Here is a 19,463-nt window from a genome sequence, read left to right on the forward strand (position 1 = left end):
TGTATGCAAAAGAGTTTAACATATGTCTGGCGAAATAAGAATAATTGGGTAAAAATCAATCAAATCAATACCTGATAGACCACTGTATCCATGTAAGCTTACTAGAACCTTCCAATCACAACTACCTCTAACAGATTTGTGATCTATGAAGACCAGCTTTCAAAATGTTTTTGTCTATAATAGCAAAAAAAAAAAAAATACTTCTCTGTCATGTATGTTCATGGTCCTGAAATGAAACAGAATTTCAGAAGTAAGTTAGCAGTTTGGGGCACTATGCAGTCCAGGCTGGCTTAGGAACACCAAAGCTGGCTAGTTAGGTGCAGTAATTAGAACAGTGAGTTTGTGTGGCATGGTTTTGGTAGTGTGGGAGTTACAGGGGGGCTTCTCTGAAAAGCTGCTAGAAGTCTCCCGTGTCTGATGAAGACAACGTCAGCCAGCTCCAAGCCGGACCGAGCTGATCAGCGAAGGAAGTAATGCCTATGGAATAACAGAGTTAAGAAGGAAAAAAAAAAAATTGGGCAAAAGGAAATTGCAGACAGAAAAGAGCAGAGCAAGAATATGTGAAAGCAACAATTCTGCAGACACCAAGGTGAGTGAAGAAGGAGAGGCAGGAGGTGATCCAGGCACCAGAGCCTAGATTCCCTGCAGCCTCTGGTGCAGACCAGGGCGAGACAGGGTGTGCCCCTGCAGCCACTGGGGGTTCATGATGGAACAGATATCCACCTGCAGCCCCTGGGACCCCATGCTGAAGCAGGAGGATGCCCAAAGGAGGCTGTGATCCTGTGGAAAGCCCACTCTGTACCAGGCTTCTGGCAGGAACTGTGGTGCTGTGGAGAGAGGAGCCCATGCTGGAGCAGGCTTGATAGGAGGACTTGTGACCCAACGGAGGACCCATGCTGGAGCCTACAGGACTGAGGCATATGAAGGGGACCCACAGTAGAGCATTCACGAAGAACTGCAGCTTGTGGGAAGGACTGGTGTTGTACAAGTCTCCTGTGTGAGGACCCCCATGCTGGAGCAGGGGAAGAGCATGAGGACTTCCCCCATGGAGGAAGGAGCAGCAGAGACAATGTGTGGTGAAGTGACTGCAGTCCCCCAACCCTCATCCCCCTGCAACACTGGGGGCAAGGAGGATGTACAGATATCCAAGGAAGTTAAGGCCAAGAAAGAGGGAGGGGTAGGGGTATGATATTTTGAAGACTTGGTCTTATTTCTCATTATCCTATCCTGATTTGCTTGGTAATAAATTCAACTAATTTCCCTAAGTCAAATCTATTTTGCCCATGACAGTGATTGGTGAGTGATCTCTTCCTGTCTTTATCTCAACTCATGAGCCTTTCCTTATATATTATATTCCTTATATTCCTCTCCCCTGCATAGATGAGGAGGAGAATAATGGAGCAGCTCTGGTGGGCAGCTGGCATCCAGCCAGGGTCAAACCACCACCATCACCATTTGTATGCCTGTACTGTAGCTAGAGTAGGTTGTTGTCAACACTAACTAGAGGAACAGTTCATCAGCCTTCACATTGACAAACCTAGGGATTCTTCAGATGTATGAAAGCATCACAGACTTGCTGCCAGCAAGTTCTGATGATGCAATAAAAGCTTCCTACTGGTGTCCTTACTGACAGCTGCTAAAAGTTCATTCTGGTTCAAATGTAACAGTTTAATATACTTAAGACCTAATTTAAAAGTTATTCTTTGTGTATCTCATATTAAAATGTACCACTTTACCAGCTACAGAAAGAAGAACAAAGACAAGTTTACAGATAATCCTAGGTTAAGAGCTTCCTTGTGAGTGACAGAACATGTAAAGTTACTGAAAAAGAGAAGTCAATAATCATCTTCTCTCTTGACATATGCCTGTTCCCACAGGATTTAAGAAATCTTTGTACTGCTGTTTATTGCATGGCTTGCTCCACACCTCTCAGTAGATCCTGTCTCCACTACACAGCTGTATCACTCCAAGTCCTGTATCTTCTTGGTCTCATACCACATTATGCTGTGGCCAAGTATCCACAAAACTTGTGATGGATCTGACCTTGAACATTAGAGGCATAACAGGGTAAGTCAGTCACATTAAAGCACCCTGTCTTAAGAATTCTGTCATTTCAGCACTTTCAGCTTTGCTTGTGACCTAAGGAAAGAGTCTCGCAATTCCCACCCTGTTTTTGTAGAACTTTCCTGAATTCCCTGTAACTTCTGCCCTGCTCATTTCCATTCCTTCAAGAAAGATACTAAAAGATACTTTTACTCTACTAAAAGATGCTGACCCATTGGCATTCTGTTCTGCTACTAGCTTGTACTAATTGACCCTCGGTCTTGACAGAGACCCAGATTGGTTGTTATCCACTAGTTTTACTCCTCTCACTCTTCCAACAATGCCAGGGAGAACAGATGCTGTGCAACTGGTCAAGCACTGCTAATTTTATTCTCTGCCTGCCAATGGGGACTAGAAGTGCCAAGGTTGCAGAACCACGGTTGCATTATAATGCTGTAGTCTGCCAATTAAATTTCACAGTCTAACTTACAATTCCAGAGCCCTGAAACTTAATTTATCTAGAGAGATAAAAGGAACATCTGAAATTACTTTTATTAAGAAATTTAACAAGAAATCATAAAAGAAAAGACCATGGTTGGAAATGCAAAATGAAGATATTGATGCTAAGGCTTTGTGCAACTGTATTCATTTAAAGAGAAATCTATTCAGGGTTGTCTTTTCAGATTGTCAAATTAAAAAAGCCACACAGCATTTGCTTCTAACCCATAATTACAGATTATTATAGAATACAAAAGATGCCAGGCATAAAAAGCAACTACAATTCACTACACTGTAATAGAACATGCAGTGGAAGTAAATTTTGGCAAATGCTTTAAATATTAGCTTTACATAATATGTATAGGTGAGACTGTAATTAGGACAGAATGAATCCTTCGAAGCCTCTTTTATTCTGACCCTGCAGATGATTACTTTTTACTAATAAGGCCACAGCCATTTGACGAAAAGCCAACTATAGTACCTTGCTTCATTCTTCAGTAAATTTAATAATTACAGCTCCTCCTGCCAGCAGTTCTCAGATCAGACTTGTTCAATCCAATACTGAGCTTATTAGGGGACAGCTCTATGTTTAGAATTCTTTGGCCAAAAAAGTACTTGAGGATGATGAAGCATGCCTTAGACAAGGGCACAATGATTAGCCATTTTCTCTACATAAAAAACAGCACGTAGTCACTACAGACCACAAAATCACCTGCTGTTAGCACACAGCTGCTACAAAGAACTGCTGCATTTATCTGGTTCTTAATACCCTTAAAAAAGCCTAAATGGAACAACTTAATACAGAGGCAGAATAGCACTACACAGAGTTGTTCATATCTTAATCTCATCTTTTAAAATTTTCTTCCCTATGTAGCCATTTGATATTTACTAGACACACTGCATAATACATGATAGTCCTCTGTAGCTTAGATTCTTGATTCTTTATTTTTGAATTATAAAGAAAATGTTAATTCCCATGTCTCCTAAGGTTCTAATCAGATGAGAGAAAATTTTTCTCTTTTTAAAAAATCTGTGGTTTTAAGCAGTGTAAAAACAGATCAACAAAAAATTATGATAGGCTAAAAAAATTCATGGAAAGCATTCAATACTTCAATATCAAACAGGAACAAAAATGTAAAATTCTCCCAGAAAAAGGAGCAAATTAAGGAAAAATCAAATTAATTTACTGAAGGTAAAATGAAAAGCAACATTTATCCATGTTGCAGTACTCAACGCTTCTGCTGATACAGAGAGCACAGAAGAATCCATATCCTATCGATCTTGGTGTTGTTCAGAACATACTTATTTCAGTTAATCAAATGGTAATTGCTCAAAATTACATTTGCTCATTCCATACTAATGGTTCTTACCTAGTGTCTACATATAGCTGAAAACCTGTGCCGTAGACCAACACTTAAATACTGAAAACCCAGACAAATTTTTTTTGAAAGAAAATGTATTTAGGCAATTAGACAAACCTTCAGTGACTGGCTGAAGTTTAGAAGACCTCTCTGAGTCTGGAGAATGCAGTGGTTCTGGTTCCTTTAAGCTCTCTAAATGCATAAAAGGATCATAATCCATACATGCCAGATCAGAAAGGCTTAGAGGAAAATATTTTGGGTTGCTAAAACACTGAGACCCATAGACACATCCATGCAGAACCTAGAATGAAACCAGAATTTCATTACATTAACTACTGAAATTTATACTTTATAGTTTTATAAGAAATGAAGTTTAATTTTATTTGCATTTTAAGAATCTGTTTGTTAGAAGGCAAGCATGATGAAATGTTGGAAAATTTTAGATGCCTAATGTTTACAGAAACAAACTCTGGTCTGCAAAGAAAATTATTACCAGCAAAGTGGAATTTAACAATAACGAAACAAAACTCACAAAACAATCATTAAGCTACCCTTATTTTTAGATCTCCTATCTTCTTTAATCACATATACTAGGTCTAAGCTGCTTGAGGTTCTAATCCCCTTCCCTTGCAAAAAGGATAAAAACCCCTTTCTTCCGTGTTCCTGAAGACAGTAATTGTAACTTAGTGCTTTTTGCTTTTCTCGTTGCTAAATGAAATTGCTTCATATATCAAATTTACATCCTTTTGTATTAAATGTACAGTTAGTCGTCTACAATACAAGCTCTGCAATCTATCTGACACACAAAAAAAAGGCTTAGTTAACCATCCAAAATGTAAACCAAAATCTACTATTCCAAATATACCAAAGGTCAAGTTGATGCAGTGAAACATACAAGAACTGAGCCAGCAATATTTCTCCTATTTACCCCTATATTTCAGGAGTAGAATGGAGGTCAGCTTACAGAAAACTTTTGCCTTCATTTCTATGGAAACTGACACTACCTCCGTACATAGAAATTCTTAACAAGTGAGCAAAGAAACATGTACCTTATATATACAATTAAGAACGGATCTTTCAGTCTTATCATTTTCTGCTCCTGTAGTGTGAAGAGGCTGCAGCAAAGTCTTCAATGGCAAGGCCATTATCCAATCCAATAAGCACAGAAGTAAAGAAACCACCAACTGGAAAAAACACTTTCCATTACAAATCCTAGCACCTGCTACTTCATATTTATACCTTTATTTTATTTCTCTGTTTTGCCTCCTTTTTCAATTCAGTAAAGTCAACCTCCTGCAGTAATGGCAGGTCCCACTTGTTAACCACTGTACCTTCAAAACCTATGGCACCAGTAACAACTTCGGCTACTGAGGTATTTAACAATGACCATCCATTCGACACAGGCTACGACTGTGAGCAGATACTATACTTAAGAGGATACCCAGAGTTTTCAAAATTGATTTGTAGGGTGTTGTTTTTAAAAAGACAGATAATACAGGTCCAAATTAAGGCTGATGCACCATTTTGCACATACATTTCACAGTAAAGTGAATCAAGAATTACTCAAAATGGAACTGATACACCTGTATTTAGTACTTTATAAATAACACATAATGTCCTTTACAACGTATCAATAATGTTATGCAGCACCATATTATATTTTATCATCTGAAAGAAATCCAACTGCTTTCTGTATTGTAGGTTACTCAGTTAGCAAAAGAATCAACTCCCTCTTGGGATGTTTTGAAAGACTCTGAAACAGAATTAAATTAAGACACAAATCCACACCAAATCATCAATAACTTACAGACCAAATAAATGGTTTTGGTTTTTAAAACTCAGCTGTGGAAGAGAAGACAACTCAGATAAATACCTGCAAGATTCTCTAAAATATTTCTCGAGGTAAATAGAAGTCTTTAAAATAATCAATTTACCTAATTTACTCATTTCACATAATGCATTCCAAGTTTGTCCTTCAAAAGCATAATAAACCTAATGATGAAGGGCACTGAGTCTTTTTATTTTAACAGATTTTTAGAAACCCATTAGGACTACATTTGTCAAAATAGGTAAGACAATTTTTAATTTGATATTTCATGTACAATGATTGACAGTAGTTCATGGGGAAATTTGGTCAATTATGGAAAGCATCCTCAAGTGGAAAAGTGGGTAGCTTGGCATATGAGTGTAGACTACAACAGCCCCTGACTTCTTGCAAACACAGACAGAAGATGAAACAGAGCTCTGAAGACCAAAATGAACAACAGATGAACTCCAGCTCCTTGTGGGAATGGTAGCCCAGAATGATGGAGCTGTCAGCAACAACTGCACCAGAGTGCCCAAATTTGAATGACCTAATGAGCCCCACAGCAAAGCTAATTCAGAAGAGACATAGCTTTCAGGAGGCAGAAAGTACTAGAAATGAAAAACACCTACCCTCTTGTCCTGCTCATAAGAGGAAGCTTCTGTACTGGGTAGCAGATGTGTAATAGTTGCTATCAGAATCTGGGGAAATATACCATATTTCTTTTAAAATAGAACCTGAATATTTAAGTTTAAAATATTTTTTAAACAGGTAAAACTAACATGATACTAGATTCATGGTTAAATTCTATTACAATTATTTTGAGACAAGTTACAGTATTCCTTGACAATTAGTTTTAATAAAAACACTTTTAATTGAGTTTTGCAGAATACATTGAAGGAGTTATCTTCTGTTTGACTGACGTAGGTGCATTAAGGACAATGAAATTACACAGCTACCTCAAATATTCAGGCATAAAAAGAACATGACTCAACACACTTCTACGATGTGGGAAGAAATCGGGTGCTGGTTTGTGTATGGTGCTATCTGAGCTACATTTTTTCTTAGAACTACTAGAATTTATATACACCCTGTGTCTATTTAATCAAAAATATGTCTCCAGAGGAGTGCAGAAATGCTTGCTGTATCTCCTATGAAACTTTCACATGAAAAGAACCTGGGAGTCCTCTGTCTTTCCTCTGTGGCTCAGACTCACAGAGGCCATAGTCTACCTCCGTGTTATGGGAAGCGAATTCAAAATACTATTTTTGCTTTATACGGAAACTCTTTCATAGATATGCAAAATGCAGTTGTAGATCCGTATTTTAAGCAATCATTTTCTTCCTGAACTTCAATAAACATGCTTGAAGATATCTAATATTAAGAAAAAAAATTTACTTTACTGACAACAATGTCATGACACTTTTTTTCTGAGAAAAAACAGGCATGATATAGATACATAACATGTCAATACTGCAGTCAGGAAGTTAAGTGTGCTGCAATTCCCTATTGCTAGTATTAAGTAAGATAATGTTTATATTAATTCAATGTTTTGCATAACATAATTGTCAATATTCAGGTGTTTAATTTTAGGGTAATATATTGTAGTATTTAATTTAAAATAATTGAAATTTCAATTAAAAAAATTACTTACTTGAATAATTCTTAATGGTGAATCAGCTTGATAAAGTTGAAGTCTATGTACATAATGTATCAGCATGTTCAGCATACTGCAGGCAACTTGGGCTACTGTTTTATTCGGAAACTGGAAAAGAGAACACAGCAGAGTAACAATGACAAAATGATTTCATGTAAGAGTACATTAGGTGGTAGGGTGGTCACAAATTTCACTGGTGGTTTTATACATATAGTTCCTTAAGCATCTATTTACCAGAGGAACAGAATTAAATTTTACAAAACTCAAAAGGAACTACTTTATATTCGTAAACAAATGTTAGCAGCTAACATCAACGTTTTGGGGCAGGCATCCAGTGAGATGCACACCAGGAAGGGGAGAGGTTTCTCCTAACTACCTTCAGACTGGTTTGTAGAATATCATGAAGCCAGGAAGAAAGAACTAATTTCTTATTATCTTAATGATTATTAATATTAATGAATCACTGCAAAGCCCCCCAAGGATCCAATTCTGAAATCAGAGGTCTTTGCTGAGAATGAAGGCAGGTGAAGAGACACATGCCCCATGCACAGCCTGTAGTACTAAACACGAGCTGAACTGTTCTGCTATCTGCCAGCGACGGCTGAGCCCCGCGCACGGTGCAATGGAAATGAATGCACCTTGGCTGCTCTGCTTAACTCTGCTTTTCTTTTAAAGGCAGCAGAAGGTTGCTGCTCTGCAGCCTGCCTTCCACAGTTACTGTGCTGGTCAAAGCAGAAGGGAACACATTTGTACGACTAATTCCCACTCTTAGGGGGGATTCTACACTCCTAAGTGGGAAAACATAGAAACTTAAAGAAAGGGATGTGTTTCCTGAAACTGTCGATGCACAAGACATGTAATTGAGTTTTTTACCTTCACTGCACTTGCTTTAAAACATTAAGGTAAGCAGCAAATGACAAGGACAAAGTTAATATTACAAGTGAATTCCTGCATTATTAAGAACATATTTTACTTGTTTCAATCTCACTGTATTCAGCAGCAAAGCTGTCACAGGTATGTGCTGCAAGATGGCTCTCTACTTCTGAACTCAGAAAAGGGCAATTATGCTGTAAAACGCTTAGATGTAATTTCTTGGCTTCATAGGCTTTTTTCTTACTCAGACCACTTCTATTAACCCTTCAGAGAGGGTTGCATCTCACAAAACTTAAAGAGCCCAAAGCTTTAAGAAAGCTGAAATGCCTAAGCAGTGAAGCCTAAGTAGAAAATAAAGATTTTAGAATAAAAGTTTTGAATAGCAAAACACTGAAAATACACAGGAAGAAGACTCTGGTCTGGGTCAGTGCTTCTTATGAAAGCAGAGCTGTCAATTTTTACATTTAAAGTCTTGAAAAGAAATGGTACAAGCATAAGGAAAAGTCTGGAGTACAAAGATTTAATCACCTTTTTTTATTTGTCTTATCTATGTGATCAAAAGGGAAGACTATGAATGGCTCTTACAAGTCATCCAGGGAGACAGAAACCTGACTACACAACGGGTAGTTAATTCTTGTTCTGACTTTCCCTATTTCTCAGTGGATGCAGTTTCATGTTAGAGTTGACTTTTAGCTCAAAACAGTAAATATCTCACATCTCCAAATCTTCACAAACTTTATGACAAGACTATCATTACTTTTTTATCCCTCATGAGACAGCTTCTCTCCATGCTGTGAAAGTACTCTGTAAGAGCACAGTAAGCAGCGTATAGATTCTAACGCTCAAGCTTGAGTAGCAACCAAAATAAAAAAAACAAAACAAAACAAAACAAAAATCCAAACTGAAAACATGACAATTTGATTACAGAACTTGAGATCAAATCTAAATTGCTTAAAACATCCTAACAAGTTTGCAGGAAAACCCCAAAATCACTGGAGAAGAAAAATGGGGTGCACAAACTGCTGTAGCTTAACACAGAGATCCTGATCACTGAAAGTAAGGAAAAAATACCTGAGAAAAAGACCTGGAGACTTTTCAGAGTCACTGAATAATTGGCCATTCACTACTTAAAATCAGAAAGCATTTATTTCTTAAATTTTGAACAGTTCTTTTTCTAAAGAGGCTCAAAAATGAAGATGAATTAATAATTTTTTATTATTACTGGCTGGTTTACACAAATCAGTTAAGCTTTTTTTTCCTCTGGTTGAAGAGAATTTTTTTTAATTTAATAAAGGAACAAAAGTAAGCAGACACATAAATTTCACACAAAGGATAAAGTGTGTAAAGTAATGATTATGAATAAATTTAAAATCTAATCTTGCACACATTTTTTTTTTTATTAATGGGAAAAGCATCAGGGAGGAAGTTTTGATCAAGAATATGGGGGTTGGCTGAAATAGATCAAATCCTTCATGTGCTTCAGAAAGCTGTCCTAGCATGGTCAATATATCACATTTCAAAAGAATGCTGTCACTAGGGTAGAGTTAATTTCCTCTCAGCAGCTCTTGCAGTGCTGTGTTTTGGATTCAGAATGAGAACGGCGTTGATAACACACTAATGTTTTGTTTTTTGCTAAGTTCTGTTTATCAGAAGTCAAGGATTTTTTTTTTCCTCTTGTGTCATGCTGCGCCTGTGAGAAGGTGAGCTAAAGAAACTGGGTGAGAACATGGCTGGGATGGGTGACCCAAACTGACTAAAGGGATACTCCACACCGTAGGACATCATGCCCAGTATATAAACTGGGGGAGTTACCTGGAAAGAGTGTTGGTCGGGTTGGGAAGAGGATATCGGTCAGAGGGTGGTGAGAAAATGTATTGTGCATTGTGGTATTCACTCTTTGAACAGAGACAGACATAATTCTCTCTCCCAGGATTTTTCCTGGGGAAGGCAATGAGAAAGCTCAGAGAGAGAAAACAATTCTTATTTCTATTTGCTGATCCTGTTGTTTGGCACATGTGGAATGTGTTATGGAGATCGTTTACCCAAAGAGATTTGTTAATTGGACTGTGGCGATGGTTGTTTAGACTGATTGACCAATTGGGTCAAAGCTGCATCGTGACTGTCTGAAAGGGTCACAGGTTTTTCTTTAGTATAGTATAGTTTAGTATAATATTGGTATAGCATGTAATATAATATAATATAGCTTAATAAAACATTTGTTCAGCCTTCTGAATCATGGAGTCATTGCATGTTACTCCCACATCGAAGGCACTTTGCATCGATAGTGCATCACTTGGGTTTTCTTTCCTTTCTCTTATCACTACCATAACTTAGCATTATTACACTGTTTTACTTTGCTTTTGATTATTAAACTGTTGTCATCTCAACATACAAGTCTTGCCTTGATTCTCCTTGCCATTCCACTACAGCAAGTGGGAAGAAAGGAAACTGACCAAGTCTGCACGGGGCTCACCTTCCAGCTGGGCTTAAACCACGACTAACACTCAGGCACCTTAGAACAGACAGTTCTGAGAGCTGTGGGTTCTGGAAGGACATTTTCCTGAACTCAAGCAGCCTCACTGACTACATGCCAGCTAATGAAACAATTCACCCCTTTCAAGTCAGTTATTTGGTTCTGACTTCTTTTACAAGAACCTTCAGAGGGGCCATGGAAACACTTGTATGATGCCATAAACATTCCACCCGCCATTCTTTGTCTCTGGAAAATGTCCTGTGTAATAAAGTGTAAGAATTCACCACTTTTATATTTAGTAGCATAAATAGTAGACATAATTTTTGAGAACTCACTTGATGGAGGGAATAAAAAGATACCAGTGAACTGGCACTTTGTCTGTTTCTCAGCTCTCAGGGTTTTTCTTGGAAAGGTAGTCATACCATAAGGTTAATTTTTGTAAGGGTCCCATCTTTCTGGATGTTAAATGAGGAATTTAACCTTGTCCATACTTGAAAATAACCTATTGTTTAGCACTCATTTAATTAGATTTGTACAATTCTGTGATGTATCTGCAGCATTTTTGAGAGAAGCAGAATAAAATCATAGGTCTGGGTGGCTGGTTAGGATCCTTTGTGCTCAAGCTCCAGCAAAGGTTAATGTAGACAGAGCAGTATTGCACACAGCTGGGAGAAGCACTAGCCATATCCAAAGCAAGCTGCTGAACTGCAGCTCTGAATATGCTTCTGGTATTTCAAAAATAAGCATGTAATTGCTGCTAACATTTCTATTCAATGTTATTTGTTCAATTGAACTTATCAGTAAGTCAGACTAGGCCTATAGCTCCCTACCCATTCATTTCTTCTGAAAATAAGAAAATAATCCATTCTGGGAGTTCCAACCTCTGACTACTTGGTAGCCAGGAGATTGCTAAGGTAACAAATTAGAGCTAATTTATTTCTCCCATGACAAATTAATGAACTTTTCATTTTGTTATTAAACTCAATTGTGAATGTATACCATTGCTCAGAACTAGAAAAAAAGACAATATGCAGTGGATGGTTTTGCCAACACAAAGAAAGGCAAAGTAGAAATATAAAGATTTTTGTTTTCTCATTCAAAAAATAATTTATGTTTAATATAAATGAGATACAAATAATTGGTTTAATAAATACGTCAGAGAAAAAGAACATAAATCACTACGAATTTCAGGATTAAAAATAGTTCAAATATTGATAAATTGAAGCAGCAAGATAAAACATCATTTGCCTTATGACAAACTTGCACAGGAACTCGATAAAATGCAAAAGTTAAGCGTTATTAAAAACCAAGGGGAAAACACTGGAAGAGGGTATTAGTGAAGCTGCAAAGAATGAATGTGACTTTGCAAAACAGGAAATTGTAATTTAGAGTCTAATACTAAAAGCCCTGCAGCTACCTTATACAGAGACTCAAATCCTGCTTCACAGGATGTGAGCAGCTGATCTCCTAAGATATTTTTCAGATTTCCATTGCTTAAAAGAAAATAATAAACCCCAACATCCGATAGAAGTAATGTGTAACAGGTGTACATTCTAATTTTTATTAATCTGTATATAAAGAAAGACTAGACTATTCACAGCATTTTGATGCAAACAAAAAGCACCTAGAAAGGTTCTGAAGATAAACTGGAAAACATTTAAAAAGTTCAAACTATTGCTCACAAACATGCAAATTTGAAAACTGCTTAAAAACAAGATGCTTTTACTAATATCCTAATTATTCTATAAAATACGAACAAACGCAAAAAGATTTTAAATAGTTGAAAAACAAAAACACTCATAAAGGGAAAATATAGCCAATATAGCCAAAAATATGCAGCTCCTGGAATAAACATAGAAAAGGACTCTGCCCCAGCAAATTAAACATTTCTGGTGCTTCCATGCATACAGTATAAGTACTCTGCATTTGTCACTAAGTATCTAGCCAGGCCTAAGAGGCAGTATTGTGTAATTCAATGACTCGAACTCAGAAGTGAACATGCACAGAATGTTGTAAGAATACGTGGTAGGTTCGAGTGGCTAGTGATTTTGTTAAAATAAAGATCCATTATCATATCCTCCCAGCACATCATTCTCTCCAAACTTAAAGAAGGGTAAAGAACTTTTGACATTTAGAGATCCACTCATTAAACTGAGTTCTCTCTTTTGTAAGGATGGCAAATGAGACTGTGAAGTAAAGATGCTAAAATGTCATTATGACTTTGAAAATGCAAAGTATCTTTACACATAAAGGCAATATACATTTTAAAAATTTAATTCTCTCACCTTTAAAGAAACGCATATCACATTCAATGCTTCCTTGATCTGAGGATGATGTGATTCATGGACTAGCTCCTCACAGATCCAAATTCCAAGGCTGCAAAGAGCAACACATCTGTAAAACAAAGTTGGAGGACAAGTTGTTGAGAAACATTCTACAGGAATATGTAATTTTTATGATTTGTTAAGTTTTGATAAAAACATATAACAACAAATATGTTTTTAATATTTCCAAAACAACAGCACAAAAACCTTTATAGGGCTGTAACTTATTTAAAAAACATCAAGAAATTCAAAGTATGCTGGTGAAGGCAGAGGAAGCACCCATCTGTGCAATTAAAAAATCCAAAAGACATCACAAACTCCTGCATTTATAAGAGTGTTTTGATTAAAAATATTACCTGAAATGAACATATGAGAAATTCTTATATTTTCTTAAGACAAAGCAGAAATTGGGGTGGGAGCTTCCTCCTTCCTAACACAAGAGGTTGCTCATATTTAGAACTTCTGAGACACAGAGATGAGAGAGGAATGTTACTCTCTCATAGACATTCACATTGTTTTAGATGGACAATAAACAAGGATGAATAGAGGAGGGGTAAATGAATCCTAGAGACAGTATACATATCATGATTAGTAAATCAAGTTTGGTTGTTTCTTCACAGAGATAGAAAAGAAGTGTAAAGGTAAAGAGTATTTAGATAAATGTGTTCAAATCAGCAGATGGATGAAATTTGTTCAGAAATGTTAAGGAGCTAGCTTAAGCCATCTCTGACCCATCACTTATTTTCTTCAGGAACACAGTCTACAAATATTTTGGAAACAACTTCAAAATTCAAAATCCTGGATAAAATTGGAGAGCAATCCAAAATTGACAACAAGAAAGCTGGTCATGTGACCTGCAATGCATTACATCTGGGAAGGAAAAACTGTAGGCAAGAAAAGAAACTAAAGTGGCTATGAACCCTGTGCTGTAGAAAAAGGATTTTAAGGCTATATAGAATCACAAAAATGCTTACAGACAGCAAAAATACATACAAGACTTAATAGTACACTATAGTGTAAACCCACTCTGTTTTGTGCATTGCCACTGAAAGAAAAATTGCAACGTGGAGAGTGTTATGCCTTTTAGAAAGCAGTTTTGTAACACGAAAAATTAAATTAATGCGATCTTAGGATATTCCTTCTTTTTCCTGCATTGAGAAACATTATCAGCTCACATGAAAAAAGAGGTAAGCGGGCTGATGAAAACTGCTCTTGGTTTTCCAAAAAACTGTTTAAAGGTTCAATAAACTGATTTTTCCAGAATTGTAGCTTTTCAGGTATGTACTTCTAGTATTTTTAAGTGACAATATGTTAGTTGGACATATATATTCACTCTTTCCAAATATATAAGGTACACAAATGCACTCTTCCTTGGTAGGCATTAGAGATTCCTGTTCCAATCCCATACACAGGACTGTGTAACTGAATGCTTCTGAAGATGGGAGGAAGCATACGGGAGGAATAAAATCCTAAGCAAATTAAGAAACAGGAGAGAAAACTGGTAATAATCCTCTCCAGAGTTGTTTATTTGATGAAGATGCTTAGGTTTAAGCATCAGAGCAACCACTCCTAGTTTAATGCTTAGCTCAGCTTTTTCCGCTTCTTGTCCATACCATAATAAGGGCTCATGTACACTGGATTATTTCTGTTTTTCAAATTAAATAATGTGATCTAATAAAAAAAACCCCTACCCCTTCCCTCCTAAATAACCTTGTCCTAATCAAAGTAAAGAATGCCTCTTCAGTCCAGAAAATCCCCAAGCTGAACACCAGAGTAGGCTGGGAAAGCTTATTCTCTTACCTTTATTTACACCCTTATTTATCAGCCACTATCACAGAAAGAATACTCGACTAGACCAGCCCAGTTTGTTCATTTAATATCTCTTATTACAAACAATTTCAAATTCACATCATGGACCACAGTTTTAACAGGGGTGAAGAAAACCATCAATAAAAATGCAACAAACTTTTACTTTAAGCTCTCTAATATATTCACCTCAAAACAGTCTAATAAAGAAAAGGATCTATTAATGTAGAAGCTCTTTTTGTATGGCCTACCGTGCAGGACCAGATGGCTCCTCTCTTGCTGAGCTTAACACAGTTTTAATTATGAGTTCCTAAAATGAAGAGGAAAAATTCACTGATTTACATGTAACTCCATCACAGAAAGCATCAAAATATTATTATAGTGCACACCGGCATATTGCTTAGCTGAGTCTCTACGTTATGGTAGATGAACTGTTTGCTTACCACTACTCCAAATATAAAGCCTGTCCAGACACTTGTAACTGTAACAAGATACTTGTTACTGTGCCACCCCAAGAATATCCTACACTTTACTGTCCTAATTTTTGCTGATGAGCCATGTATCAAATTCTTGTCAAAGCATTTCCATAAAATATCAAGGGTAAAAAAAGAAACAGTAAAGGACTCCCCCTGAAGCTATCTTGAGTAGTGCTAAAGGGTATGACAGAAAGAACCTTTTATTTTAAGGTTTAAACAAGCATTTAAAAAATTTTAATTGATTTAAAAAGTATTTTCAACTAGTTGCAGACTAAGTGCCTACAGTGCCTTAAGAATGCTGTCAAGAAGAACTTTGACTCAACTACAGGGAAATGTCCCTAAAGCTGTAGGCTGCCCTTAATATAATTCATGTAAACAGTCATTCTACAATAGAAATGAGAAAGAAGGAATTCAAAATCACTCTCTACAGGGGAGCAAGGTATAAAGTAGCTCTCAAGTCATTATTTCTCCCTAAATTGAAATAGTTTGAAAAACTTAAGGGGAGCCTTTCTTAGACACACAAACTGAGCTCTCTGCAGTTTCAGTATACTGTCACACTCCTAACTCTGTGTCATGACAGACAAGGTAACGACTCCATTCATATTTGCCTTTTGAAGAAAAAACATACTGCTGTACAGAACACACCGCTGTACAGAAAATTTTTAAAGTTTCTAGGAACACAGGCAGATTTCACCAGCTGTGAAATAAATATAGTTGTCTTAATAAATTAAATAATGAATCTTAAACCTCTCAATCTTCTTGTCTCAGCTAATTAAATCTGCGATACCTGCAAATCGCCCTAGTGAGAGGAGGCTTGAAAGGGTGAGATAATGTATCATTTCCTTCTACAAACATAAGAAAACACTTTCTTATTAAGTAAATAGCAACTATAATGTATGTTTAGAAGTATAAAGTTTGACAAGACTTTATGGGATCTTAAGTCTTATGATCTATTTGAAATTACTTTTAAAAAAATTAGGATCTTAAAATCTTAATATTTTCTGCAAAAGCACAATATTAGGCATGTATTTGGTTAATAGAATACTAGCCAAATATTCTTAAAATTCCTACCTTAACATCTGTAAACTGAGACACAGCAATGTCAGGAATATTTGGGTGAAGAGCTGGTAGTTCACGATATAAATTGGGAAAACAGACTAGAGATCCTAAAAGAACCTGTGCTTCAACTCTTGGTGCCTGAAAAAAAAAAGGAGGGGGGAGAAAAATATATTCTTACTGCAATCAGAAAGCTGACATTTTTAGCTTCATTAAAAGAGAATAATGGCTGAAATTGTATATAGCCATTTCCTTTCTCCTAGAAATTCTGAGCTCCTGCAAAGCTGAGTAAACAGAGATCTCAGCTCCTTGGATTGTTACTCATGCACACATGAGTAACATGCTCTAACTTTCCCAGACAGTAAAAAGGAGGCAGAAGAATTGTTAGGACAGACACACAAATGACCGAGCTGCTAACTGGGCTCAGGTCTTAGGTTCAGCTAATTGACCAGGACGTGGAAAACTACTAAATGTGACACGAGGCACTGCGAACAGGAAAGGCTTCAGTGTAAGAAGCTGACAGAGGCTTCAGATAAGTACCTTGAGGGAGACTGGATTTCATAACTTGTTAGAGAGGGGTTGATGGGAGAAACAGTCAAAATTCACAGACAGTTGGAGGAGACTATGGGGGATTTGAGAGAGTACAGTATGCACAGCCAACAGCACATCAGTATTACTACACAAGGCTGAACTTGCCTGAGTAACAAAATCAGAAATGTGAAGAAAACATTCAAATAGTGCAAACACTAGCACATTTGAGTTCTCAAGCCTGATCATAAAAGTCATTCCATAGCAGAGATATGGGGGAATAAGAACATTTTTAAAATTAAATCATAGTAAAAATAGACATTTACTTTAAAATATCTTCAAGCACAGAAAAATGGCAGTCACAATTTTTGTAACTCTAAAATAGGATTCTCTGCTTCAACAGTAATTTTTGCATTCTTCACATATTTTCTGGAGAGGCATGTGTAGTGCTCTAGCATAAATCATTAACATTATCTGTATTTGATAAACACTACATTGAATTCTGGGATCAATTTAACACTGTAGTCAAAGAAAAATATACTGCTCAGTATTCTCTCAAATTCCTTCTCACCCATAAATGAGAATTAACCGATGACTACTTACATTGAGGAAAGAAGAAGCAGCCACTCTTCCTGCTGCTACAATGAAATCCATAATAAGCATGGTAGCACCAGGTAAACCAAGTGAAAAGAACTGAGGAGAGCAGTGCTTGATGATTGTATTGACAATATCCTCGTAGAAGGAAAAGGGAAAAAAGGAAGAGTATCAACACAAATCAAATGAAAAATGAAAGAAAAAAGGCAGGTATATATCAAAAGTAGAAAGCAAAAATGTGAGAAAGAAAACTCATAGTGACCAGTAGGACACTCATTAATGAGAGAAGAGTAGCACAAAAAGATACATTCCTTAAGTATACTCATATTAATTTAAGTAAACTTGGTATAATTTATAGATCAATTTAAGCTCAGACAATAGTTCATATATTAATTTACAGTCAGCTTTTAAGAGTTCTGTAACTGATTAACCATTCATTTGAATAGGTACAGAAAAGATATAGAAAGATAACCAGCTATTATACCTTAACAACTGCTTAATCCTCTCCATCAAGTATTGCCTGACTATAACTTTAAAAAAGGTACTAGCCTCTTACATATACCCATATGGAACCAAAATTTTATGAAAGATAATGAAGTGTTTTGTGACATTTCTGGTATGCAGTTAATCAGCACAACATATTATGTTCTTGTAGACTTAGTGAGGCACTTTCAAAAATCATTAAATCATTGTATCTGTTGCAATTTTTTTCAAAAGTACTTGAAAAAAGTATAAAATACTTCAATTGTAAAAAAACATCCCAAGTCTACAGCTAGACACCCCTCCCCTTTTCTCCTTTGAATAATTCTCCACTAGTAGTAATATCCAAGTAAATAGCAGTATGTCATAGGAGGATCTTAATCCAGCAAGAAAAGCAGCATTAATGCTTGCCAGAAGACAGAAACTGGAGGTCTGTCCTATCCATAGTCACCTGTGGAATAATTCTGTACTAATTCTATTCTTCCCAGTTAAAGAAAACTGGGTTGTTTGAACCTTTGATCTACTCATGCCTATAATCATTCCTCAAAAATGTTCACAAACCCAACTTTTTTACACTTCTGCAAACCTTTAAAAACTATTTAAGCCATACAATATTTTCAGACTTCTTAATATCAAAACCTATAAAAAAGGTCTACTCCCACTGGTCAGATACGCTCAGTACATCTCAGTTTGCTGGCTCCTATACTTGCTGTAGAAACAAAGTCCTCCAATGCAGTGAGCACAATTTACTAGCTAAACTGTTGCATCAGGGAGCAAGTAAGAAGAACAGTAGACTTTAGAGAGATCTGCTTCCTTCTCTTTCTTGCACACTTCAATCTGTAACATACAATCAATAAAAAATGAGAGAGTACCTTTTCTGCCCTCATATTAGCTTGAAACGGACTATAAGAAAAGCATTTCTGAATACAACCAAGAACATGAGGATCATTTATCAAAATTTCCTTTTTAGAAAAAGTATCAGTGACAGCACTACTTTCCAAAACAAAGTTAAATTACTCAGATGAAAATACACGGAGTATTTTTGAGAAGAGAATTTTATTTTCAGTCCTAACATTTATATTATCTTGAATTTCATAATTAACTTACTTGATCAACATGAAGAAGTCCACAGTGCATTATATTGTAGAAATGAGTTAAAAAATCCCTGTTTGGAGAAACATCTTGTCTTCGTTTCATTGTCTTACAAATAAGCTTATAAGCATGTAGCTTTCCTTGTTTGTATTTATCAGTCAGCATTGTTGCCTACAGTTTTAGAACAATATTTATTATTCATAAATAAAAAAATCACATTAAACACTCTTCCACACTTATGTTAACTTTTATTTCTGTTTCACAGTTTAGTGCTCAAATTTACCTTGAAGAGCCATGGTGTTAGAATTCTCAGTGGTGGAATTAAAACTGGGGGAGATGGTGAAGTTAGGTTGTCTGTTGAAATACCAAGATTGTCTCTTATCTGCAATTATTAAAAA

General features: G+C 36.3%; 1 protein-coding gene across 19 annotated transcripts in view; it reads right to left on the bottom strand.

The window, feature by feature from the left end:
* Nucleotides 1-19,463, bottom strand: part of RALGAPA1 (Ral GTPase activating protein catalytic subunit alpha 1) — a 131,987-nt gene that overhangs the window by 53,985 nt on the left and 58,539 nt on the right. For all 19 annotated transcript variants that reach the window (XM_038139720.1, XM_038139719.1, XM_038139718.1 and 16 more), the window contains 10 exons: nucleotides 19,349-19,447; nucleotides 19,081-19,236; nucleotides 17,503-17,631; nucleotides 16,387-16,512; nucleotides 15,091-15,149; nucleotides 12,995-13,103; nucleotides 7,361-7,471; nucleotides 6,339-6,407; nucleotides 4,952-5,086; nucleotides 4,020-4,203 (listed from right to left, as the gene is read on the bottom strand). In XM_038139720.1, the coding sequence (XP_037995648.1) occupies nucleotides 4,020-4,203; nucleotides 4,952-5,086; nucleotides 6,339-6,407; nucleotides 7,361-7,471; nucleotides 12,995-13,103; nucleotides 15,091-15,149; nucleotides 16,387-16,512; nucleotides 17,503-17,631; nucleotides 19,081-19,236; nucleotides 19,349-19,447 (1,177 nt within the window). The remainder of the gene's footprint in view (nucleotides 1-4,019; nucleotides 4,204-4,951; nucleotides 5,087-6,338; nucleotides 6,408-7,360; nucleotides 7,472-12,994; nucleotides 13,104-15,090; nucleotides 15,150-16,386; nucleotides 16,513-17,502; nucleotides 17,632-19,080; nucleotides 19,237-19,348; nucleotides 19,448-19,463) is intronic.

The sequence above is a fragment of the Motacilla alba genome, chromosome 5 (assembly GCF_015832195.1).
Source record: "Motacilla alba alba isolate MOTALB_02 chromosome 5, Motacilla_alba_V1.0_pri, whole genome shotgun sequence".
In the NCBI taxonomy this organism is placed as follows: Eukaryota; Metazoa; Chordata; class Aves; order Passeriformes; family Motacillidae; genus Motacilla; species Motacilla alba.